Source organism: Malus sylvestris, chromosome 10, assembly GCF_916048215.2.
Source record: "Malus sylvestris chromosome 10, drMalSylv7.2, whole genome shotgun sequence".
In the NCBI taxonomy this organism is placed as follows: Eukaryota; Viridiplantae; Streptophyta; class Magnoliopsida; order Rosales; family Rosaceae; genus Malus; species Malus sylvestris.
The window spans coordinates 20,698,809-20,725,582 of record NC_062269.1 but is presented as its reverse complement, the minus strand read 5'-3'; the positions used below and the strand labels follow the sequence as shown (position 1 = coordinate 20,725,582).

General features: G+C 37.2%; 1 protein-coding gene across 1 annotated transcript; it reads left to right on the top strand.

Annotated features, from left to right (window-relative positions):
• The first annotated feature begins 490 nt into the window (after nucleotides 1-490).
• LOC126585412 (serine/threonine-protein kinase TOR-like) lies at nucleotides 491-26,774 on the top strand. Its single transcript, XM_050249842.1, has 56 exons — nucleotides 491-968; nucleotides 1,257-1,595; nucleotides 1,681-1,755; nucleotides 1,992-2,263; nucleotides 2,799-2,958; nucleotides 3,082-3,225; nucleotides 3,359-3,528; nucleotides 3,632-3,836; nucleotides 3,914-4,093; nucleotides 4,656-4,808; nucleotides 5,051-5,172; nucleotides 5,278-5,377; nucleotides 5,473-5,568; nucleotides 5,731-5,861; nucleotides 7,149-7,251; nucleotides 7,328-7,510; nucleotides 7,727-7,819; nucleotides 7,946-7,981; nucleotides 8,354-8,452; nucleotides 8,545-8,643; nucleotides 8,779-8,941; nucleotides 10,574-10,698; nucleotides 10,801-10,853; nucleotides 11,628-11,751; nucleotides 11,857-12,042; nucleotides 12,668-12,820; nucleotides 13,144-13,296; nucleotides 14,365-14,436; nucleotides 14,553-14,687; nucleotides 14,794-14,855; nucleotides 15,121-15,218; nucleotides 15,401-15,510; nucleotides 15,581-15,754; nucleotides 16,970-17,035; nucleotides 17,731-17,799; nucleotides 17,895-18,005; nucleotides 18,480-18,620; nucleotides 18,712-18,843; nucleotides 18,974-19,139; nucleotides 19,219-19,433; nucleotides 19,941-20,147; nucleotides 21,443-21,556; nucleotides 21,651-21,854; nucleotides 22,090-22,170; nucleotides 22,644-22,718; nucleotides 22,806-22,872; nucleotides 22,952-23,112; nucleotides 23,255-23,428; nucleotides 23,774-23,902; nucleotides 23,992-24,075; nucleotides 24,601-24,662; nucleotides 24,772-24,844; nucleotides 24,932-25,066; nucleotides 25,491-25,664; nucleotides 25,740-26,002; nucleotides 26,558-26,774. The coding sequence occupies exons 1-56, from the start codon at nucleotides 849-851 to the stop codon at nucleotides 26,574-26,576; spliced, it is 7,410 nt and encodes a 2,469-aa protein (XP_050105799.1). The 5' UTR covers nucleotides 491-848; the 3' UTR covers nucleotides 26,577-26,774.

The window sequence follows — 26,774 nt, the reverse complement described above, 5'->3', positions numbered from 1 at the left end:
ATAATTATCAGACAAAAAACTAAATAATAAAATAAAAAGAGTCAATTACCACCTATACACTATATGTGGTTAGTAAGTTTATTATTTTCTAGAAATAAATTTATCTGCTAATAGTCTAGTAGTGGACAAATTGGCGTATTACACTCCCATGACATGATTCCAATTTAAAGTATACTCCGATCTACTGATTTAATATTTCTAAAATATTATAGACAAAAAAAAAATGTTAATTGTCACGTATGCATGTAGCAAGAGATTAATAATTAATTATGTTAATACATATTATACCCAAGAATTTGTGTAGTGATCGTTGCAGAATATTCATATACGCAAATGCAACAACTTTTGGAAGTATATATTTTTTCGTAACAGGACTGACGGGTGTATAATAACTTTTTTGGAAGGAAAACTGTTTTGTATTAAAAAATTACTTTACCCTTTATACTTGGTAGTAAGTGAATAAAAAATGAAAGAAAGTTTGAGTCGGTGGAATGAATGATGAGCATGATCGGTCTAGTGCGTTCACAAAGCCCAAGAATTAACGAGATTTACACGCACAGCCGCAATAAGCCCCCACCCCAGAACCCCCAAACTACCCTTTTTTCCTCCTTTCGCTTTCGATTGCGTTAATTCGAAGCGTAATCTGCAGACAGCTGTTGGTACTCTCTCCCCGCTTTAGCCCGCCCGCAACTACTCGCACGCCTGCATTTCCCATCGTCTCCGGCGGAAGAATCAATCTGCCATTGCTCTCTCGGCGGAGCTTCGATGCCTTGAAGATCCGATTGCTACAGAGAGAGGGGGTGGGAGAGACAGATTGGGGGTTTTAGGGTTTGGGGAGCCTGAGACACATGGCGGCCTCGGGGCAGTCCCTCAGGTTCTGCGGCCCCGGCTCTGCCGGACCCAGTGGAGGAAGTTTTGACGCGCTCAATCGCATCCTTGCTGACCTCTGCACCCGTGGCAGCCCCAAGGTCAGTACTTTGTGCTCTCTATCCCTCTCTGTTTCTTATTTTCTGTTTGGTTCCCGAGACGTTCGAACTTTTCACTTTCTTGTTAATAGGTTAAGTGGATAGCTAATAGGTTTAGTGGATAACTAATAGGTTTAGTGGATAGTGTAAGCTATGAATTGTGTGATTTGTTAGGTATTATGTTAGTGTTATTGGAGCTAATATAATAGGCCAATTTTAAGCACTCCTCACTCACTATAGGCAAATTCGATAACAGAGGACTTAAACTGCTTAAACTGTGTTGTTTCCTAGGATGGGGCTTCGTTAGCATTGAAGAAGCATCTGGAAGAAGAAGCCCGTGACCTCAGCGGAGAAGCATTTTCGCGTTTCATGGATCAGTTGTATGATCGAATTTCATCTCTACTGGAGAGCAGTGATGTTGCAGAAAATTTGGGAGCTCTAAGAGCTATTGATGAGTTGATAGATGTGGCACTGGGAGAGAATTCCTCCAAGGTTTCGAAGTTTGCTAACTACATACGGACTGTTTTTGAGGTAAAGCGTGATCCGGATATTCTGGTGCTTGCTAGTAGAGTTCTGGGCCATCTTGCTAGGGCAGGGGGAGCAATGACTGCAGATGAAGTGGAACGCCAGGTTTGTTGCATTTTTGTGTACCCCCTTGACATGAAAGAATATGATTTAGAATAGTAAAGTATCTGATAAGCCTTGGTCCTCTTAGATAAAAATTGCTCTGGATTGGTTGCGGGGAGATAGAGTTGAGTATCGCCGTTTTGCCGCTGTCTTGATTTTGAAAGTAAGTGCAACAATTTTACTTTTGTACTCATTTATTTATTAGCGCTCCTGAGTTTGTTTCTCCGAGGACACTCCATTTATAGGTGAAGAAACTTTTCATATCATCCCATCAAAGTTCTATTCTTAAAAAAAGTTTCATAACATAGAACTTTTACTTTTTAACTTTAAAATTCTTTTTAGCTATTCTCATTAGATTTTGATATAGGAAATAGTTAACTCTATGTTTTCTTATTATAGGAAATGGCAGAAAACGCTTCAACAGTGTTCAATGTTCATGTGCCTGAATTTGTTGATGCTATTTGGGTTGCTTTGAGGGATCCAGTGTTGCCTATTCGAGAGCGAGCTGTGGAAGCTCTACGTGCTTGCCTTGGTGTTATTGAGAAACGTGAGACACGCTGGCGTGTGCAATGGTATTATCGTATGTTTGAGGCTACCCAAGATGGGTTGGGTAGAAATGCTTCCATTCACAGCATACATGGTTCTTTGCTTGCAGTTGGAGAACTTTTAAGGTTAGTAGAGTTCGTGGGGATGATAATTTTCATTTTTAATTCTATTTTTTTAATGTGAATATGATTGTCATTCACTAGAAGTATCATATGTACCAGATTGGCCAATTGTAAGTGAAACCCTACCACATATGTACAAAATGCATACTGTGATGATTTTTTAGCTCATGTTGATGATCAGTTCTTCAAGAGACACGTGAACATATGTTCATGCAATTCTAACTACCATTTTGGAATAGACTTTGTTATTGTGCACATTCATTTATACGAATGTGTAATGGATTCTTGTTGGCTTGAATAAAGTTTTTGTATGAATTTTATATGACCCTGTTGTAGTAGTGACTCTATTCTATTAGGTGGAGCCTAGGAAAACCAAAATGGTTACATGTGGTTCCAATGTGTGAGCAAGGAAAACCTAAATTATTTTAAGTAATGTAAAAATGTAAATGTGCTGTGTTACTTTGTGCTATCTTGACATTTTGACCCAGCCATCAACTGCTCCTTCATCAGTTTAAAAAAGTTAATTTCATCTGGGCAGGAATACAGGTGAATTTATGATGTCTAGGTACAGGGAAGTTGCCGAAATTGTCCTTAGATATCTTGAGCACCGGGACAGGCTGGTTCGCCTGAGCATAACTTCGCTGCTACCTCGAATTGCTCATTTTCTGCGTGATCGATTTGTCACAAACTACTTAACGGTTTGTCAACTGTCCTTTATTATTATATTGTAACTGGTGGGCAGAATGGTTTGGGTGAAATCTGTTTCATTTATATTTTCTGTTTGTCATCCTGAATGTGTAAGGATGTGCTATTTCTTGCAGATATGTATGAATCATATTCTTGCAGTTTTGCGAATACCGGCAGAACGCTCCAGTGGTTTTATTGCCCTTGGGGAGATGGCTGGTGCTTTGGACGGGGAACTTGTCCATTATTTGCCGACAATAACGTCTCATTTACGTGATGCGGTATGTTGATTGGAGTGATTGTGGCCATCACCATCATATTTATCTCTGCTGTGTTGTGTATGTAGACTGCAGGTTGAGTTATAATTGTGATAGTGGACACATCTGTGACTGTTATTAATCATTTGTTCTCCAGATTGCTCCACGTAGAGGTAGACCCTCTCTTGAGGCTTTGGTTTGTGTTGGAAACATAGCAAAAGCAATGGGGCCGGCTATGGAACCTCATGTTCTTGGTCTTTTGGATGTTATGTTCTCTGCTGGTCTTTCCCCTACGCTTGTTGAGGCACTTGAGCAAATAACTACCAGGTACACTGGGTTTTCAAGAGCTTCTCCTTGCACAATTTTGGTGATTAGTCTATGTCTTCCATGTGCACTGACTGGTTCCCTGTTCAATTGGTTGTTAATTCAGTATCACATCTTTGCTTCCTACCATCCAAGATCGGTTACTTGACTGCATTTCGGCGGTTCTTTCAAAATCCTACCAGTCTCAGGGAAGGTCGGCTGTTGGCATGGGTAGAGGAAATTTAATGAATGTCCCTCAGCCAGCGTCAGACCTCAGTGGTTCAGCCCTTGTGCAGCTTGCTTTGCAGACTTTAGCTCGTTTTAATTTCAAGGTTTGTGTGAATACCGTTGCCCATTTTGAATCCTAAATGCACCTTTAATCTCACATAGAAGCTGATATATGAATTAGGGCCATGACCTTCTTGAGTTTGCAAGAGAATCAGTTGTTGTATATTTGGATGATGATGATGGAGCCATCCGGAAAGATGCTGCCCTATGTTGTTGCAGATTAGTTGCAAATTCCTTTTCTGGTATGCAATATGCTTCTGGTAGGGCAAATCGGGGAAAGCGACGACGTCTTATTGAGGAGGTTTGTATTTGTACATTAAAATTTATACTAAACATTCCAACCTGTGTTTCTTTTGAACTGTTTGTAGACTGTAAAACCAATTTTGTGCTTATCTAGTATATTCAATAGTATGTTTAGCATAACAAATTTTTTTGTCTTTTCGTATTTCGCCAATAAACGCCTACCTTTAGGTTCCAGTTCAAATATGCTGATATGGTCATATGACAACTATTAAAGATGTCCATTGGCTGTGGGGACATTCCTTTTTTTCTTTCTTTGCAATTTGGAGGCTTATAGAAGGCAATACTCTTTAGAAATGTTTTGTATCTCATTAAATTTAAGATCGGTTCTAGTGGACATGTTGCCCTCTGTAATATGTGATTACGCAAAACATGTTTTGAAGATATGCATTAGACTTAAGAATTTGGATAGCTTTTTTTACAGTCTGCTACTGTAATTATAATTTTTCAATGTCTTTATAGTAATGTATCATGTGAAGTCTCAAAATCTCATTGAGTATTATTAATTTTCTTTTTCTCCTTCTTGGTATATGCGTGTTAACTAGAAATCGGCCTTTCTGCAGATTGTGGAAAAGCTTCTCAGTGAAGCTGTTGCAGATGCTGATGTTATTGTTCGTCATTCAATATTTTCCTCCCTTCATGGGAATAGAGGTTTTGATGATTTTTTGGCGCAGGCTGATAGTCTGAGCGCAGTTTTTGCTGCTTTAAATGATGAGGTGTCTTTTTACTCTGGATAGATGTGTTCATGACTTAATCTGTGATATTGGAAGCATAAGCTTTGCTGCTTATGCATGTGATATTAGATACTATTTTCTTTTAGTTTGCTTTCTCTACCATATAACTGTGCAGTTTTGATGTATGGTTTTGCTGGAATGTATACTTGTGAAATAGAGTTTGTGAAAATTTCTGTTCCTTTGTGTTTCCCATCTTAAAAAAAAAAAAAATGATGTTGTTATAGGATTTTGATGTTCGAGAGTTTGCAATTTCTGTGGCTGGGAGGTTGTCAGAAAAAAACCCTGCTTATGTTCTTCCAGCACTTCGTCGGCATCTTATACAGTTGTTGACTTACCTGGGGCAGAGGTGATGTGAAAGGATTATCAATTTTGGTTACATACAGTTATGGATATCAATGCTAGAATTAACTGTCAAAGTGTCAGATATTGACTTGTTTTGCTATGTCAGCAGTGCAGATACCAAATGCCGGGAAGAAAGTGCGAAGTTACTGGGTTGTTTAATACGAAACTGTGAACGACTAATACTTCCATACATTGCTCCGATACACAAGGTTTAATAAATCATTTAGTGATTGTTTATCTTAGTCCTTTATCATTTATTAATTGTATTTTCCCCCTATCTCATTGTAAATGTCTGATTGTTCAGGCACTTGTTGCAAGACTTAATGATGGCACTGGTGTGAACGCAAATAATGGCATTATTAGTGGAGTTCTTGTAACTGTTGGGGATCTGGCTAGAGTGGTGGGTATATTTGTGTTTAGCCTATCATGGTGTTTTTTTTATTTGTGTTGAAGGTTGGTGCGTAAAGCGGGAGCCTTGTGCACTGGGTACGACCTATAAAATTGTTTTGTGTTGTCCTGATACAAAATAGTGTTTTCTTTTTTGTTTTTGACTTCTGTCTAGGGTGGTTTTGCAATGCGAAAATACATTCCTGAGCTTATGCCTTTAATTGTTGATGCTTTATTGGATGGAGCAGCCGTCACCAAACGGGAAGTGGCTGTCGCTACTCTTGGTCAAGTTGTACAGAGCACTGGGTATGCACTCTGTTTGTTACATTGCTCTATGATAGGTTCTGTTATATATATATTTTTTGTTTTCATCTTTAATCTTGAGTTAGAAACAGCTTCACTGAGGCTTATGCTTATATAATTATTTGATGCAAATATCTGATTGAATAACTATTTAATTCTCAATTGGGTCTTTAAACTTTGGGCTCTTTTTCCTTTTTGTCAATATAGTAAAAAAGAAATAAATATAGGGTAGGTAGCAGCACTACTCTTAGGTTCTGATACCTTGTTGAGTTGTTTTAGTAGTATTCAAGTTAGTATGTGAGGTTATGCAAACCATGCCTCCTCCCTTCCGAACAAAAGATTTCTTGGCAACCAAATCTCTTATGCCCAGTAACTGTTAATCTCAAGTATTAAGCTGTTAAGAAGCCCACCAACCATAGTTAGATGTCGTAGTACTATCCTTAACAGAGGGGTCTTTCCCTTGAGGTATGAGCCGACAATAGATGATATTGCATTAGGTCTTGCATGTGCTGTAGTGAGCTAGGAAGACAGTGGATTACCTTATTTTACTGGAGTCAGTTTGTCACTGCTTTATACTTGCATCTCTTTGGTTTTAAGAAGCTTGTTTGCTGGAGAGGGAGAATTGGTAGATGGTAAAATAAGGGTTGAGTCTCTAGTTCCTGAAATTGATGTATGCATGGTCAAGGCTCTAAAAGACGCTACGCGCTAGTTGGGCGGCGGATTTAAGTAAATTTATTATATATCGTATAAATAAGTGTCTTTCATTGGGATACATAAACTGCAAAGTAAACTGACGTATAGATTATAAAGTATTGGAACATAATGAAAACATGGGGAACAAGCATATAATGTGTTTTCATCTAAGTAAGTATTCAACAAGTCTCTTTAACAATTTATTGAAAAAAATAAAATGCAAAATGAAAGTTATCTATTTTCTGTTTGAGTGAGAGTTGCAACCTAGGCGGGTGCCTAGGTGGTCAAGGTGGGCGCCTAAGCAGGTCTAGGCGCTCTTTCTTAATTTTCAAACACCTAGGGATTAATCAGGGTGGTGGCCAGCCGCCTAGTGCACATGTGGGGATTTTTAGAACAATGTGCATGGCCAACCACTTCCATTAGAATATAATGTTTCAACTTACTTTTGGGCGCTGTGTACCATAGAAGATAGACTCGGTCCACATATTTGGTAACATGGAGCATTGATTTGAGATACTTTGTTGGCATCGGGTTTTGTGAAGTCCTGTATTATATTTTGGTTTGTATTAGGAAACTTTTGTTCTTTGATTTTGACAGGTATGTCATAACTCCATACAATGAATATCCACTGTTACTTGGCTTACTCTTGAAGTTACTGAATGGTGAATTAGCATGGTCTACAAGACGTGAAGTACTAAAGGTAACTTGTTAATTAGATTGCATGGTTGTTAACTGTAGCCAACTTTTTATGTTAACCTGTTCTTGGGCTTCGCCAGGTTCTCGGAATTATGGGCGCTCTAGATCCTCATGTGCATAAACGAAATCAGCAAAGCCTGCCTGGGTCACATGGAGATGTTACCCGTAGTGCGAGTGAATCTGGTCAACACTTTCAGTCTGTGGATGAATTGCCTATGGACCTTTGGCCATCATTTGCAACCTCAGAAGACTATTATTCTACGGTAGCACATCAAACCTGCTAGGACCTTTGTATTTTATTATATGGATGTGTATAAATATATATTTGATTACAATGATGCTCCTCATGGTCGCTGATTGCGTTTGCATTGTCCACACAATCAATGGACTATGATGATCGGATCCACAACTTAAAATCCATTAATATGCACATCAATATTATAAGTGACTGTCGTTGTGTTACAATGTTATGACCACAGGTTGCAATCAACTCGCTCATGCGTATACTTAGGGACCCTTCACTTGCTACTTACCACCTAAAGGTGGTCGGATCTCTTATGTTCATATTCAAGGTATTTAGCATACAGTCATGTGGTTATTGTTTTTTGATTTACTCTTCTTATAAGATTGTATTTTGATATTCTTACCATTTGTGTAGTTTTTGATGTCTAATATTATCTTTTTTGTTGCGAGGTTAGTCAATGGGTCTTGGTTGTGTTCCATACTTACCAAAGGTCAGTGTATAAACATTTCAATTGTGATTGGTTTCGTTTTAGGTTTTATGCACATGTATTAACATGTGTGTGAATGCAGGTGTACAGAAAAGCACGTGTACTCTCCTTTTAAATCTTAGTTTGATGGATGTGAATTGTGTTATACGTTCTCTTTTTTGTACAAAATACATATTAAGTTTCATGCCTTTGCAATTCCATTTATCAATTTTTCGAAAAGAAACAAGATTCATTTATCATGACTATTCTACTGTCCATTTTCATCTCGAATTAGACCTGTTATTTAGCTTATCGATGGTTCATGTGCTGGTGCATTTGCTTTTGATTTTGTCTTTTTGGCTTTAAATGGTGCGTCTTTATTTTTCTTACCTATAGGTTTTACCTGATCTCTTACATATAGTCCGGACATGTGATGATGCTTTAAAGGATTTTATAACATGGAAGCTTGGCACACTAGTGTCTATTGTGCGTCAGGTATAAATGTCTTGACGGCTTTTAAGTTTTCATACATGTAATGATTGTGCATGATTTCTTGATGATCACATATGGTATGATGTGCTGTGCAGCATATTCGGAAATATCTGCATGAGTTGCTCGTTCTAATTTCAGAACTATGGTCAACCTTCAGTTTTCCTGCTGCTGGCCGTCCTCAACTTGGTTATCCAGTAAGTTTGGCCTTTTCTTATTGGTTACAATCGGTTGTATAATGAGATTGATCTATTGTGTTTGAAATTGTAGTACTTTTTTTGAAAAGAACTTCCCATTGTCATTTTTTTCTGTTCTCTTGTAATCTTTCTCAGGTTCTGCATCTGGTGGAGCAGCTTTGCTTGGCTCTCAATGATGAATTTCGAACATACCTTCCTGATATTCTTCCATGTTGTATTCAAGTTCTAAGTGATGCAGAACGGTATAACGATTATACTTATGTTCTGGACATCCTCCGTACCCTTGAAGTGTTTGGTGGTTAGTACTCTTCATTTTTCATTTAATATATTGATATTTATTGATATTAGAAACTTATATTTCAAGTCTCGTAAGAAAAGTCCTTGTAAGACTGGATTAGTTTGTTAATGATATGAAAGTATCATAGATATTTGAGAATTAAATTGGCAACTTGAAGAATTGGATGGAGTGTAATAGAAGAATTTTGGAAGATTTTAAGGGAGTGGGAGTAGGTGAACTATGGGACCAAACTAGATACTGGGCAAACTTTGGGCATCTGTTTCAACTGAGTTTAGGGATTATTCTTTCTTCTATAATGCTGGATGGTTAGCAACTGTAGTTAGTTTCAAGTTTAATTTTTGTAAATTAGTCCTATTTGAGAGGTCTAGTTTAGTACTTTAGGTTTGATTTTAGTTGGTGGATTTCTTATCCACTTTTTGTACATTCTTCTTTTGTTAATAAAATTCTTTAAAAAAATAAATGGTGGCTTGAATTTAAGGAAAGTGGTTGTGTAGATATGCAAGTTCTCCAAGAGTAGTGCAAGTAAGAACCAGATGAAAAAGAAGGAATTTCATTTAGGGAGTTACATGTAAAATACATGCAAGAATTAGAAAATTTGACCCCTTCTTTGTAACATTCACGAATAGAATATTCATATTTGAAAATCCTGCTTGAATATTGGTTTCTTTTTTTTTACTCAAGAATCAAGATGGAACCAAAAATAGTGGGCAAATGTATGCTCCTATTATATTTAGAACAGTTACTTTGTGTTGATTATGAGAGGTATGAAAATAATGTCCAGGCAGTTTAAATGCATGATTTTAAATCATGGTAAAGTGAGAGTAAGTGGATTTGATTTATGGATGACTTAATAACTGCAGGGTTAAAAAGAAAATTGCTGAAGATAATATGATTCCTTATTAAAAAATACTGTACCTTTGTTTTTTTCATAAGTTTTATTAATGTAGCTGTCGGAGATGCATATTAAAAATTTGGAACAACTCGGTTCCATTGGTAACTACAAAGTCTTGGGAGCAAAATTACTGCATATAAGCACAACTTGAGATTCGAATTCTGCGATCTAAGAATAAGCATCAAGTGGTATTCAAATATTGGTTAACAATTTGGATAGTAATTGTTGACCATGAGTAGTTACTGACCTGGCAACTTCAAAGTGATTGGGTATGAAGTTTATAGACTGATGGAAGAAAGCCTTCCATCTATAAGCATAAGGCTCTGGGTTTATTTGTTTAATTTGTGTCTGCATTCTGATAAATAGATTAGTCATCAGATGTTGATGGAGATTTAAAGTGAATGGGCATCAAATTTTTAGATACCTTATAATGTTGCATTTATAACTGATAGCTTTATTGTGCCTTTTCTATTTGCATTAACGGATTGTGCAAAATTGCTTGTTATCTTTTTAGATTTGGAAATACAAAGACTTTTTGGGTTTTTGTTTCAAAGGTCCCTGAGGCTGGCTGTATGGGACTTTTTAAGTTCCAAAGAGCATTATGGTTTCCTCTGTTGGAGGCTTGGAGCCCAAAAAGCATTTTATTAAACATTTTTTTTACCATGATGAAAATGTGAAGCTGCTATTCTTGAGTATATATATGCCAACCTGTATAGACTCATTTCAGTTTCAAAATGTAGGAACATTGGATGAACATATGCATCTTCTTCTTCCTGCACTCATTCGCTTGTTTAAAGTTGATGCTTCAGTGGACATAAGACGTGCTGCTATTAAAACTTTGACGAAACTTATTCCTCGTGTGCAGGTTATCATCACACCCCGTACTCTCTTTTTTTACTCCAGTTATATTTGGATATATTGTTCTTGGACAACATGTTGATTGTAATGTGTGATTATTATTTTTCAGGTTGCTGGTCACATATCTTCTCTCGTGCATCACTTAAAGCTAGTGTTAGATGGGTCCGTTTCCTTTTCATCACCTGTCCATTAGCTATATGATCTGAACTTGTTGTGCAACTGTTGGTCTTTTTAGACATTGGTTGAAAACTGTCTTCAAGTTTCTTAAACACATCCTCCTTTTCTGTTTTATATGACTATTTGAGTTTTAGATAAACTTTCCAGATGATTCAAACTTTGTTCTGGGTGTTTCGCAACTACGAAATCTATTTTTTTGGCTACTATTATTGCTTGTTTTAGAACAGATTCCCCTTCCTTTGAAGTGAATTCCAATTAATGACAGCTCGCTTCCGTTTCATTGTAATTCTCTTATATTTATTTTATAAATATTTGTTTGAGACCATTTTGTAATGTATAATATGGATGGTTAAACTGTGAAGGTCAGGACTTCAACTTTGATCTTTCTTTAACTTAATGCTCATTCTGTCACTCTGATTCTGTGATTGCATTGCCTGAAAGTTGAGGATGTGAGTTCTGTTTCACTTTTTTCGAGCTTTCCATTTTTTTTTTTGTGTATGTTGTTTTTTTGTTTTGTTTTGGGGTTGGGGGGGGGGGGGGTGGTGACTTGTGGATCAGTATGCATGAGTTCCTTCTTGTTTGGTGTGTATCCCCTGAATATTTCTGAGGTTGTTTTTAATGGTTTTACGTTATGAATAATTTGGGAGAACCTTTTCTTCTGTTTGATGTTATAACTTGTGGCTTAAGACTGCTCTGGGATCTTTAGTACCGTGGAATACTTATCTACCAATCATAGCGGTTTAAACTTTTGTATTACAGCAAGAACGATGAGCTCCGGAAGGATGCTGTTGATGCCCTTTGTTGTCTAGCTCATGCTCTTGGGGAGGACTTCACAATTTTTATCCCATCAATACACAAACTTCTGCTGAAACATCGTTTAAGGGTCTTCCTCATTCCCTGCCTTTAGTGCCTTATTTTTATTTTAAAAAGAAATTGTTTGTGGTTTCTTACTTTTGCTTCTTAAGTAAAAAAGGTTATTTCATTTCAGCATAAGGAATTTGAGGAAATTGAAGGGCGGTTGAAGCGACGTGAACCTCTAATTTTGGGGAGTACAACTTTTCAAAGATTAAGCAGACGGCTTCCAGTAGAGGTTATTACTGACCGTTGGAATGATTTAGAGATTGACCTTTATGATAATGGGTCAGATATGCAGAAACAACTTCGAGGCCATCAGGTATCTCTCCCGTGGCTACACGTTCTATAAGTTGTGTGCTATAGTGGTTCTCACTGCTGCAGTCAAAACTTCTTGGAAGACCAATGTTGTGAGATCGTATTTAGATATATGAATGTGCTGAGTGCAGTGGCTAGCAGTTCCTAGGCATTTAGATGTAAATATTACTTATTAGGAATGACATGTCAGCAGATCGTGTACTGCATAGCCAATTCAAATTTAGTGGCAACTGTTTTGCAAGTATAGAGGTTGGTGTCAAACACAGTGCATAGGGTATATTACTGCAGAACCTTTTCTTTGAACTTTTGTTTATGTAATTGGTGAATCTTTACGTTGATGCTACGTTCATCTAACTTAGCACATAATATGGTTGTTAAACATGACAATCTTTCCTTTTATTCGCTATTGGAATTGGCTAGGGTTATTATGACATGATCTATTATATTTTATTCAATGCTAGTATTAAGTGTTCCTGTTTTGCTGTGCTGCTTATTTATGTCTTTGAGATGCATATATCTAGTTATGTCTGTTTGGCTTTACCCTCATATTTATTTATTTATGCTAATACTATTTTTCTATATTTATTTTGGCTGTAAGTTGATTTTTGACTTCTACAAATTATATACAGGTCAATGATGGTCGATTACGCACTGCTGGGGAGGCTTCTCAGCGCAGTACCAAAGAAGATTGGGCAGAATGGATGAGACATTTTAGTATTGAACTTCTGAAGGAATCTCCTTCTCCTGCCCTACGAACCTGTGCAAGGCTTGCACAGTTGCAGGTATTACCAAGGTTCTAAATGGCGTTAGGGTCTAGTCAGGTGGCGGGCAAAGGGCCAAGCACCTAGATGTATGGGCGGGGCCTAGGCTGTTTTTTGAATTTTAATTAAATTTGTTATATGACATATAAATAAATGTCAACTTATACTTTAAAAGAATACATAATTGTATTGGGATACACAAATTGCAAAATAGAAAGACATAGATTATAATTATTAGAACATATTGAAAGCATGGGGAACAAGCATATGATGAGTGTTACATATTTACTTATTTTTATATTACTTCTTTTGGAGTTTGGGCTCTGATATCCTCCTTTTTGTAGCCATTTGTTGGGCGGGAGCTATTTGCAGCTGGTTTTGTCAGCTGTTGGGCACAGCTGAATGAGACTAGTCAGAAACAGTTAGTTCGAAGTTTGGAGATGGCATTTTCATCCCCAAATATACCTCCTGAAATTTTGGCAACACTTCTTAATTTGGTATGTCTTTTTCATTATATTATAACTGGACATGAATCATGTGATTTTAGCTTGGAATGCTTAAAGCCTCTGTTGCATGATTACATTTACATATTTGTATGTACGAATGTATATAGTTTTCTCTGTTGAGGGTGTCCATTTATAGTTAAAGCAGGAACGTGTCAGTAATATTTTGCTAACAAATGTTAGGAATAACATGATTATTGTCAATTTATCCCCATTAGTTCAGTTTTTATTGGAGACAGCGTGTTTGTCTATTTGTTTGATCATAATATGATAACAAAACTATTTCAAACTTTGCTGACATTTTGTAAGAATGATCCTTAACTATAGACAGCTTGCATCATCAGATAACATTTAAGTTGGGCCCACCAATGTGATCTCTTACTTTCCCTTATAAAAGGATCTCCTATACATACACATCACACACACACACACACACACACACATTTGTAGTCGAGTCCAAGCTATCTATGTGGGACTGATTTTAAGTGAGAGAAATATTCTATTGGGATCTCATGGGCAAAAGTGTCCATAAAAAAAACCTACAGTTCAAATTCGAACATACAAAAAACTAGACAAGCACTTGTCAAATAAATAAAAGGTAAAGGTCGTACCCAGTGCACAAGGCTCCCGCTTTACGCAGGGTCTGGGAGAGGTGAATGTCGGCTAGCCTTACCCCCATTTATGGAGAGGCTGCTCCCAAGTCTCGAACCCGAGACCTACCGCTCATGGGCGAAGGCACTTGCCATTGCACCAAGTGCGACCTCTCACTTGTCAAATAAATAATGAAAAAAAAAAAAAATCTATTAGGAATGTTAACCATCACCATATTTCTGCTCTAAGTCTAAATGTCATATATGTCATGGAGAAGAAAAGGAATCATGTATGTTCTGTATGTCATATATATATATATACACACACACACAAACTAAACAACTAGAGGTTCTGTATGAAACAAGGAGAAGAAAAGAAAGGAAACTATGTCCTGCATCAATTTCTCTTGCATGAGATTCTGTTTCTCTGGTTTGACTTTTGTTGATTTTGTTTAATTAATTGTGTCTGAAGGCAGAGTTCATGGAACATGATGAGAAGCCTCTTCCTATAGACATTCGCCTGCTTGGTGCTCTTGCAGAAAAGGTGTAGTTATATAATTTTTTTTACGTTTTTTTAGGGGAGGTTGGGTGGTGGTGGTGCCAGTTTTTGTTCTCTGTTACATGTTTCACGTATGCTTGCTTATCTATTTTACATTTCAGTGTCGTGCATTTGCAAAGGCATTGCATTACAAAGAAATGGAATTTGAAGGAGCTCGCTCCAAGAAGATGGATGCCAACCCTGTTGCTGTAGTTGAAGCACTTATACATATAAACAACCAGTTACACCAGCATGAGGTTCTCTGGAAAAGAAAATCTTTATACCACTTCCGTACTATATTTTGAGGTTTGACATTTCTGTGAACATTGGCTGCCATTTATGAATAAATTTGTATTTTCTCAGGCTGCAGTTGGAATATTGACCTTTGCCCAACAAAATATGGATGTCCAACTCAAAGAGTCATGGTAACTTTCAGTAGTATACATTCCAAGAATTTTCTTTCCCTTGTAACAAACCCTTTTTTTTCCTGCCACTCTTTGACAATAGGATTTTCAGGAGCCTTTTTTCTGTTGTAAATAATGTAATTTTCTTTTGTAATTGTGTTGTGCCTTTTCCATGCCCTTTGCTGAATTGTCATTTATTTTAAAGAAAGCAACTTTAGTTTCGACTAACATTGCAGAAGAATATGACTCATAATACCTGGTCCACTGCATCTCTGTACGTGTTTAGGTATGAGAAGTTGCAGCGATGGGACGATGCTCTCAAGGCCTACACAGCAAAAGCCTCTCAAGCGTCGAGTCCACATCTTGTTTTGGATGCCACTTTAGGTCTTTGTTGCTTATTTTATTGTTGTTTTGGATGCCGCTTTATATTTAATGTGCTATTAAATATGCCGCTTAATATTATTAAATATCTTTAAATCTGTTAGGATCTTGTGACCATTTATCTTTATATATATTATCAATTTTCCTTGCATTTTGAATATGCTTTGTGTTGGTGGCTTCTTTAGGTCGGATGCGATGCCTTGCTGCTTTGGCACAATGGGAGGAGCTTAACAACCTGTGCAAGGAATATTGGACCCCAGCTGAACCGGCTGCTCGATTGGAAATGGCACCAATGGTTGGTTTGTGATTACACATGGCTTGTTGATGTCCTTACTTCCCTAATTTAACAAATTTGTTTGTGCTAGGCTGCTAATGCTGCTTGGAACATGGGGGAGTGGGATCAAATGGCAGAATATGTGTCGCGGTTAGATGATGGTGATGAAACCAAACTTAGGGGCTTGGGGAACACTGCTGCTAGTGGTGATGGAAGCAGTAATGGCACATTCTTTAGAGCTGTTTTGTTAGTTCGAAGAGGAAAGGTATAATTAACTTTTCCTATAATCTACTTTTTGATAATTTAATATATAATTCTATTGATAGATTCTACTTTATGGCATTTAAAAAAAAAGTTATATATCACCTTTTTTAGGTCATGGAATATTTGTTGAAAAACCCGCACGCTAGACCTTGTTCTTTAATGCAACCAACGGCAATAGACTAAACTAGCAAATATTAGAAAACTTAGAAACACACAAGAATTATACTGGTTCGGCAGAACTTATGCCTACGTCCAGTTGTGATTTCTCTAGGCAGAGAAATCACCGCTCATTTGATTAATAATAGAGATTACAGAACTTTTGCAAACCATAGAACTAATTTCAAAACTCTTGGCTGTCTGGCTGTTTTCTTTCTCTGTCTACAAATCAGCCTTGCCGCACCCTATTTATAGACATAGGGTTGGCTTACATGTCCCAAGGCTGATTGAATTCCTATTTCTAAGTGGACTAGGAAATTACACTATCCATATCCAAATAGACTTCTAGAAATCCAAACCTAAATTGAATAAGGAAACTGAAATTCTTTCCTAATCCCTCTAGGACAAGAATCGGTATACCTCTAGGTTTCCTAAAACAATCCTAAACCAACTAGGACATATTTGACGAGCCAAAATCCTAACAATATTCATGTTACTGTTTTCTCTAATATTTATTAAACCTAACATGAGTAAGAATATTTGTGAATCAGCAAGGATCAGCCTTACAAGCCATTAGAATATTAAAACCATTTGAAACATTTATGCCTTTCATTAATAAATAGTCAATATAGCTTGTTTTAATATATGCAAAAAATCTACTTTAGTTGAACTTTTTATTTACAGATTAGACAGTGTAATAAATTGTATTTGCTGGTTAGAAGGACCACTTATTTGAATGAAACAGAATGTCTCTTTGTCCATCATGGACCTGGGATCATTGAGGATTTCCAAGTTCACGTTTTGTTATGCAGTCAAGTCAGCTTCTTAGTTTTCATATTATTTGTGCGCACACACACACAAACACACACACACACACACACACATATATATATATATATATATGCTGATTACAGAGGAGAAACATTTGAAGTTCTCATTGTAGCTAAAGGATATATTAAGTGGCAACCAGTAAAAGGGTGCCTGAACACTTTGGGAACATTCTTTATTTCTTATTGTATTTGACCTATTCTATTTTGTTTTCTATTGTTTCCGGACACAGTATGATGAAGCACGCGAGTATGTTGAAAGAGCTAGGAAATGCTTGGCAACAGAGCTTGCTGCTTTGGTGAGTCTTCTATTTTTTTTTTTCTTTATTAACTCTTTCATTTGTGTGTTATGTCTACGAGTCGATGTGATTGGGTTTCACATGCTGAGGTTGAAGCCTTCTGTTGGGATTTAGAAATAATGACCATATTGATTTAAATGCTAACATATTGTCTGTCTGATCTGAGCTTTACTACCAGTTTGGGACCTTTGTGCTTAACTACAAACGACCTATATACAGGAGAAGAGGAAATAATGACATCTATTGTTAGAGTCGTGTCTTCGTCTAAGTGTTCAGTATGTTGGATTTTCTAGTCTTAGGTGCAGAGATTGGGAGGACAAAGTCGTTACCTCTTTCGATATGCTTATTTCCAGTGGTTTGATTATGTCTTTCCTTTATGTTTTGCGCTTGATTGGCCGTTTCTTCCTGTTAAGACGTGTTTTTACTAGATAATAATATTGGGGTGTTATGTTTATAAGTTATGTTTGTATTACTGATGTTATGCTAATCTGAAAGGCTGAAAAAAATTACGTGCAATTCTATGGTTTGAAAAACTTGGTCAGAGGAAGCCATACATTCCATTTTCAGCAGAACTTTCTGAGTTACTTTCAATATCATTATCTTGGCGATGTAATATACTGCTACTACAATAGCACTCCGCATGTAATAGTTTTTCCTTTCGGATATTGTGATTATTGACTTTCTTCACTTTGTAGGTTTTGGAGAGCTATGAACGTGCATATAGCAATATGGTCCGTGTTCAGCAGCTGTCAGAACTTGAAGAGGTTTGCTCTTTGTTTTTTTCTTTTTGGTTGCGAGGCAGGAGGTTGTTCCCTTATATATTTGTTGCATGAATTTTAATGTGAAAATCTATAATCAGGTCATTGATTATTGCACACTTCCTCTGGGAAATCCTGTTGCTGAAGGACGACGGGCCCTTATTCGCAATATGTGGAATGAGCGGATACAAGGAGCAAAACGTAATGTTGAGGTGAACATGCTTTATTTATAACTAGTTATTTATAGCTGAAATATGAAAGGATAATGTTTATGTTAAACTTCTGCAGCCCTTACTCTTGTTTGTTTTTCTACGAGGTTTGACATGGCCACATTTACTTGGTCACGGCTGGGAAAAAAAAGGAAAACTAAAACTCAGTATTTATGTATTTTATTGATATGTAGTTGTCGGTGCATCTGTGTGAATATATAGTATGGTATTTACAATCTTGATATCTACAGATACTAGAAAGTAATTGTGTGATTGCTGCTACTCCAGAAAAACCTAAGAGAACTAGATTGTTCCATCAAGTTCTGTTTCATGCCTCCATACAATCGGATTGGGGTTATCAGTAATTAACACCAGCTCAAGAACATATGCATGCCAATACACATCTCATGGTTGGTGTACTGAAACTTTTCTGGCTGCATCAGCTACTTCTAAATGCGACCATACTTGAATATGCAGGTATGGCAGGTACTTTTAGCAGTTAGAGCACTTGTTCTACCTCCGACAGAAGATGTTGATACTTGGCTTAAGTTTGCTTCCCTTTGTCGGAAAAGTGGGCGAATTAGTCAGGCTAGATCTACTTTAGTCAAACTCTTACAGGTTGGTGATGCATAATTATCGAAGGATGTTAGCTTGCATTTATTCTCATTTTGTTTGTTTGTTTATTGAACATTGTTTAAATTGTGTTCAGTATGATCCTGAAGATGTTACTCATGAAAGCCTGCGGTACGATGGGCATCCACAAGTGATGCTTGCATATTTGAAGTACCAATGGTCGCTTGGAGAGGATGTTAAGCGCAAGGAAGCATTTGCAAGGCTACAGGTAGAAAATGTTTCCCTTTTTGTGTAAGCACTAATGAACAAGTACTTCTGCTTCAACTACCTATGCACTACCTGCTTCCAAAATTTCTTATTGTGTAATTCTGGCAAACGGCTGTCGGAATATGGGTCAGAATTTGGCAATAGAGCTTTCAAGTCCACCTAGTATTCAACCAGTTACACCGACTGGCTTGATGAGCTCTAGTAGTCCAAGTGTTCCACTTATCGCCCGTGTGTATCTCAAATTGGGAGTCTGGAATTGGGCTCTTTCTCCTGGATTGGATGATGATTCTATACAAGGTATTTTTTACTTATCTAAGTTCCAGATAACGGCTGCAGAAATTATCAATCTTTTGTTGATTAATTATAATTTGTGTAGAAATTCTCAATGCCTTCCGCACTGCAACTCAATGTGCCAATAAATGGGCTAAGGCATGGCACAAGTGGGCACTGTTTAATACAGCAGTGATGTCACTTTATACTGTAAGAGGTTATGCAAGTGTCGCGTCACAGTTTGTTGTTGCAGCGGTCACTGGATATTTTCACTCAATAGCATGTTCAGCGAATACCAGAGGTGTTGATGATAGTTTACAGGTAAATATTGTTCCTTGACCAAGCCTTATTTGCAACACGAATGCCATTCTGGACTTGCCTGTTCAGCCTGAGCCAGATTTGGGTATGTTGTATGATGTGTTCAATTTGTCTTTGTACTGCCTTTGAAGAGCTGGGCTTTTCACTTGATTTCTGTTCTAAAAATTTCTCTTTTATACAAAATCACCTGCTTTCTTTGAAATTCAGTAATTTTTGATAACTTTCTAGTTTCTATGTATTGCAAATTTTCAATGGCTTTACAACTTCAGGTTCTTGCATGCAAATTGCGCTTTCTATAATCTGAGAAAGGCGTTGCTGTGAAAATTGGGTTATGTGGTGGGAATCTAAGTATCTTCTGCTATCTGTGATTTGTGAGGATTGTAATAGATATCTGACTATGCATTTGTATATCCTGATAAAAGCATAAAAGGAAAGATATTATTCTCATTTATAATATCTGTATTATTACCTAAATATTGTTTGTCATATAATTTCTGTTATGTGCTTCAGGATATTCTTCGTCTTCTTACATTGTGGTTTAACCATGGAGCTACTGCAGAAGTGCAAATGGCACTACAGAAAGGGTTTGCACATGTTAATATTAACACATGGCTGGTGGTTTTGCCTCAAATAATCGCCAGGATACATTCTAATAACTATGCTGTGAGGGAACTGATACAGTCGCTTTTGGTGCGAATTGGACAAAGTCATCCACAGGTATGCTTTTGATGATCTTTTACTTGTATTTTGATGATTTTGTACTTGTACTATTTTGTGAATATCAAGATTGCGAATTTGGTTTGTAGGGCTAGATGTTGATGGACCAGTAAAATTTCTTACATTGATTTTTTATTTGAAGTTTCGTATGCGTGTTTTTGTATTTGTTTGTTTACCATAATATGTCAATTAAAACTAGCATGTGCTTCAAAAAGGATCTATCCTTGATTATCTCCTGCATTGTTTGTTATTTGTGAAGGGGAGGGAGAGTCCTTGTCATTTGTCTTTTTGCATTGATCCTTCACAACACAAAGTGATCCATTTTCAGTCTTGAGTTTTATCTATTTTACTGATAAAAGAATAGAGATCAAGCATGTGAACGTTATTCTACTGATTTTTGGTATTTTTTAATGACAAATTCTTGGATGGCATTCCACTTTCAGTCTGAGTTTCACAATGTGTAGAGGAAAACCAATCATGTATATGTTATTTAATAAGAAACAACACTATACAATAAATAGAAATATACCAAGGACAAGATGAGGGATTTGCAAGTACCAAGGGATTTAGGATAAATCAGTTAGAAATGAACTACAAAACATTAGATGGAGGATTTGAAATGCACCACATGATCTAGAAAGACATAAACAAGGAATTTACGAATGAATCTTTTCAAGTAGTCATGTGTAATTCACTTTCAAAGTGTACTAGTTATTCAAGTGCCTCCTTCTAATCTTTTATTGTGCTCCACTACAGATCTCTCACCCAAACATACCATAAAGGAAACAAAGCAGAAACTAAAACTGTCGACTACCTACACAAATGAGCTAAAGCATTCTTCAGTCAGACTAGTTCTTTATTTTAGTGACTCCTTTTCACTTTATAATTTTGGATTTCACTTGATATACGAGATGTAGCCTCCAAGTGTGTTGTGCCTTTGCGCTGCCTTGTATAGTTATTCATTCTTCTGTTATCGAATTTCATGTTGTATGCAATTGTGATAGCTGCTCCTTAATTAACTTGTAGGTTAAATCTCATTGGTAGTGCTATCCACACACCCTTTTTTACTTCTCACACACCCCTCTCAATTTCCGGTTGTTGGATCGAATAAATTGAAGAAGATCAATGGCCAAAAGTTAACAAGGGTGTGTGGGAGGTAAAAATGGGTGTGTGAATACTACTATCCGTATCATTTTGTGAAGTTCCTGTAGCATGTCTTGCAGCAACTATAAATGCCAATAATTTATATAATTGAGACTTGCTGAAGTACTATAGTAACTCAATTCCTTTCGCAGGCTCTTATGTACCCTCTTCTTGTAGCATGTAAATCAATAAGTAATTTACGTAGAGCTGCAGCTCATGAAGTGGTTGACAAAGTTCGACAGCATAGTGGTGTGCTTGTGGATCAGGTGAATAGTTCAATTTAATTTCCATCAACTTTCCAAGTTCTTTCTCCCTGTTTGGCAATAGAAAACCCTTACAGAAAGTTGATTTTGGCTACAGGCACAACTTGTGTCAAAGGAACTAATCCGGGTCGCAATACTTTGGCATGAAATGTGGCATGAGGCTCTGGAAGAAGCTAGTCGCCTGTATTTTGGCGAACATAACATTGAAGGAATGCTAAAAGTATTGGAGCCACTGCATGAAATACTTGAGGAAGGAGCTAAAAAGAACAAAACCACCATAAAAGAGAGAGCATTCATTGAGGTTGGTTTCATTGCTTTTGCTGCAATTGGTTTTAAAATCATTTCTGTATCTTGTGCCAGTCAACATTAATTTTCCAACCTCTTGAATAATTAACTGTGAAATTAAACGCCAAATCAGAGTATTAAATCCTACCTGAAATAAACTGCTGTTTCACTTTCTCACCCTTCAAACCTTCACTGGAACCCTATGCTTAAGTTTTTAACTTAGGAGTACATCACCATGGTGTGAATCTCAGGCATATCGTCATGAATTGCTGGAGGCCTACGACTGTTGCATGAAATATAAGAGAACAGGGAAAGATGCTGAGCTTACTCAGGTATGAAGATTTTCTAGAGCAAAGTGTTTGGTGGTTTTACTTTTTGAACTGGTTAAGCCTTTTCTTTCTTCAAGAATGACTTGAATTCATTAGTATCTTTGAACTGTTAGGTCATAATGGTCAATCTGTTATCGTGTGTGTGTGAGTTGGATCCTTATTCTAGATACAATGGAAACATACTTGCTAATTATTGGTTTTCCTTCATTATTTTGTTTCTCCACTATTGAAGTCAGATGTATTGTGTGAGCCTGCTCTTTCCAACAACTTACCTGTTACACTTTCCAACTGATCTCACTTACATTCAAGCCTACACTTGCCTTATCTTTTGTCGTTAGTTTTAAAGTTTGTATAACTATACAGTTAATGGATTTAATATGCATGTTAACTGCTTCTCTACAGCAATGCATAGGTTTGTGGCATCAAATTTTTTTTAGAGTTTTGTATGCTAATTATTTAAATTATGCGTTGATCAGGCTTGGGATCTTTATTATCATGTATTTAGACGAATAGATAAGCAGCTGCAGAGTCTTACTACACTGGACTTAGAGGTAAGGACATCTTTTTCTCCTTTCATGTTTGACTTCTTGCATTGTCATTATATATGCATTGACATTTTCTCTACATATGGTTACTAGTCCGTCTCACCAGAGTTGTTGGAATGTCGTAATTTGGAGCTTGCTGTTCCTGGCACATATCGTGCTGGTAAGCACACAATTTCACAATAGTTGACATGTATTGGTATTCAACCTGAGTTAATAAATTGATAAATTTCATATTGCAGAATCTCCAGTTGTAACAATTGCATCATTTGCGCGCCAACTTGTTGTCATAACATCCAAACAAAGACCAAGGAAATTGACGATTCATGGGAATGATGGTGAGGATTATGCCTTCTTGCTGAAGGGACATGAGGATTTGCGCCAAGATGAACGCGTCATGCAGGTATCTCTTCCTCTTTACCTAAATAATGGTTAAATATTTGGATACCGAGGTTCCTAAGTTTGTATTTCTTCTTTCTGTATAGACCTTAATATTTCTCCTCGCTATGTTAATAACACATAAAACCTGACATGGACATTTTTAGCTTTTTGGTTTGGTGAATACGCTACTGGAGAATTCAAGAAAAACTGAGGAAAAGGATCTCTCCATTGAACGATATTCTGTCATTCCATTGTCTCCAAACAGTGGACTAATTGGTTGGGTTCCTAATTGTGACACCCTTCACTATCTCATCAGGGAGTACAGAGATGCCAGAAAGGTGAGTTGGTTCCCTTTGATTGCTTTTTTTTTTCTCTGACAGTCCTATATGTTAACATAGCACCACGTCATATTGTTAACTGTGAGAATCATGGTTATAAACATATGGACAGTATTTCCTTTTAAGCTGATTTGTGAGGATAATTATACCCATGGATAAAATCAGCTGTTCTGATGGGTCAGTTCATATCTCCTGCCCATATAGGGGGGTAGCAGAGTGTCTCCAGCCTTACATTAAGAGGGAGTGTTAGCATAGGCTTGCATTGTCTGTGTATGTAAAGGGGCGTGTTCCTAGACCGGTGTAGTTGTATTTATCAGAGTGTTATAAATGCTTTCTCGGTTTCAGATCACTCTAAATCAAGAACACAAGTATATGCTAAGTTTTGCTCCGGATTATGATCATTTGCCACTCATAGCTAAAGTGGAAGTATTTGAGTATGCCCTGCAAAATACAGAGGGAAATGACCTTGCAAGGGTATGATTCTTACCAACTGCATATTTTTCATGTATTTATTGGTTGCTTTGAGTGCCTTTTCTCAAGGTGTATAGAGCTGCTTTTGATAGGTTCTTTGGCTGAAAAGTCGCACTTCTGAGGTATGGCTGGAGAGGAGGACAAACTATACGAGAAGTTTAGCAGTCATGAGCATGGTAGGTGTTTTATTTGTTTTTTGCAACACGCGGTGCACACACGCACAAGCATATGTGTTTTTCTTTGTAGTATACATACATACGTATGTACATGAGAATGGGAATGCGCTGATTTTAAGAAAAGTTTAAGACTACATTGCCGAATGAGAATGCCCTCATTTTAAGAGATGTTAGGACCACATTGTGGTACCAACTACCAAGTGATATGGTGATTCCAACCATATCTTTAGTTATCTTTCAAAGATCATCCCTGTCAAAGGTCTAGTTGTTTCCGAATAAATATTAAATACATAACACCTATGTTTTCAATAAACATAAAAATGATAAAGATGATAATTAAATGATTAAACTATTCCAATTTGGAAAAAATTTCTAGGGATGATCCTTTCATGGGTATCTAATACCTATGAAAATGAACGGATTTGACTATGGGATTTGTGGGGTGGTGGATAACCGTAATCTGGCCATTAAACATCTCACATGTTTCTGCTTGTGATATTATGGACTAACTGAATTTTATATCAGGTTGGGTACCTTCTTGGCTTAGGTGATCGCCACCCAAGCAATCTTATGCTGAACCGCTATAGGTATGTAATTGTTGATGCATGAAATTTGGACCAACAAGTAGTGGATTGGTAACTTGGATCTGATATTCCCTTGTTAACTTTGGAGCATCTCATATTCTGTGGCTTACAGTGGGAAGATCTTGCACATTGATTTTGGGGACTGCTTTGAGGCCTCTATGAACCGGGAAAAGTTTCCTGAGAAGGTATAACACTATATTGCAATGTGGCTTTAGTTAATGTTTAAAACACAGTTCCATATATAATCACTATAAATATTTATGTATTTTCAGGTCCCCTTTCGGTTGACTAGAATGCTTGTGAAAGCAATGGAAGTTAGTGGTATAGAGGGCAACTTCCGTTCAACTTGTCAAAATGTGATGCAAGTTCTACGAACACATAAAGATAGCGTTATGGCAATGATGGAGGTATGGTGACAAGATTGTTGTGTTGTTCATTAAGCCTATATATATACATATATATGTATATTATTTTATTAGGATTTAGGGTAAATTCATTCTGAAGCATTTTACGTGGCACCGATTCGACTATGATAATAATCGGCCATTTTCTGAATAAACCTGTAAGGAAAATTGATCAAAGAGTTGTATGAACTATTATTTACAGCAATATAGGTGATAACATCCAGGTCAAGATATCCCATAGCTGGGTCTTCATATAATGCCATTGAAAAGCATCCATTCACAGCAAGCAATAGTAATCTAAAATTTCAAAGTAATGGGGTGGAATTGTGGGTGGGTGTGGTTTTGTTAATACTGATGACACTGCCCAATTGAACGAACAACAGTAAATTGTTTCTCCTCTGAAATATTTAGTTTTACCTGTTTTCAGGCCTTTGTCCACGATCCTCTCATCAATTGGCGTCTCTTCAACTTCAATGAAGTTCCTCAAATGTCAATGCTTGGAAATAATAATGTTACTCCTGTTGTGGATGCTGAAGAACCTGCTCAAAATAAAGAGCTTCCCCACCCTCAACGAGGTGCTCGTGAAAGGGAACTTCTTCAGGTATTTCAGAAATTCAGCTTGGGATGCTTCAAAATGATGCTTTTGGTTATGCTCATTATATGGTTTTCCGTGCAGGCTGTCAATCAACTGGGTGATGCTAATGAGGTCTTGAATGAGCGTGCTGTTGTTGTCATGGCTCGGATGAGTAATAAACTTACTGGACGTGACTTTTCTACCGGCTCCACTGTAGCTTCCAGTTCTATTCATGCAATTGACCACAGCACGCTGATTTCTGGAGAGAGTCGAGAAGTTGATCATGGTTTATCTGTTAAGCTGCAAGTTCAAAAGTTGATTATCCAAGCATCATCTCACGAAAATTTATGCCAAAATTATGTCGGGTAAGATGTTTCCAAATTTTCCTCTCATCTCCAGTTTCTTTAAACATAAACAGGTCGTACCCAGTGCACAAGGCTCCCGCTTTACGCAGGGTCTGGGAGAGGTGAATGTCGGCTAACCTTACCCCCATTTATGGAGAGGTTGCTCCCAAGTCTCGAACCCGAGACCTTCCGCTCATGGGCGAAGGCACTTGCCATCGCACCAAGTGCGACCTCTAGTTTCTTTAAACATAGATTTAGAATAATTAAAACACGTGTGCATGTGTATTCATTCAATCCTTTCTTGTCCGACATGAATGGGGCTTTGACGTATGAAGTTTATTGGTTTTAGACAACCTATGATTGGTTTGGGATCTCGATGCCCTAAACGTCGCATCTGACACACAAATTTGGTCGGATCAGAGCCACCTAATGCCGACACTCGTTGTTGCTCGATCAGCAATCGGCTTGTGGATGGCTAAATTATTACATAACGGATGAAAAGTTGAAAACCAATCTAGATGTGGAAGTCATGCTGAATGTCCGTTTGTCTAACGACGTTTCTTGTGCTTCTTGCAGGTGGTGTCCGTTTTGGTAAGCAGCGGTCGGCTGTACATAATGTGTATACGTATATATTCTTTGTACATACTGCGTGGGCCACAGCGTGGGCTGCTTAGGAGTATGCTGTGTTTCTTGTAGAATATGTGCGGCCAACCAGTGGTATAAAGTGGCTGGTGGATATGTTATTTGTGTAAATAATAAATTATTAATTAAGTGCAAATGTTTTGAAGTGCAA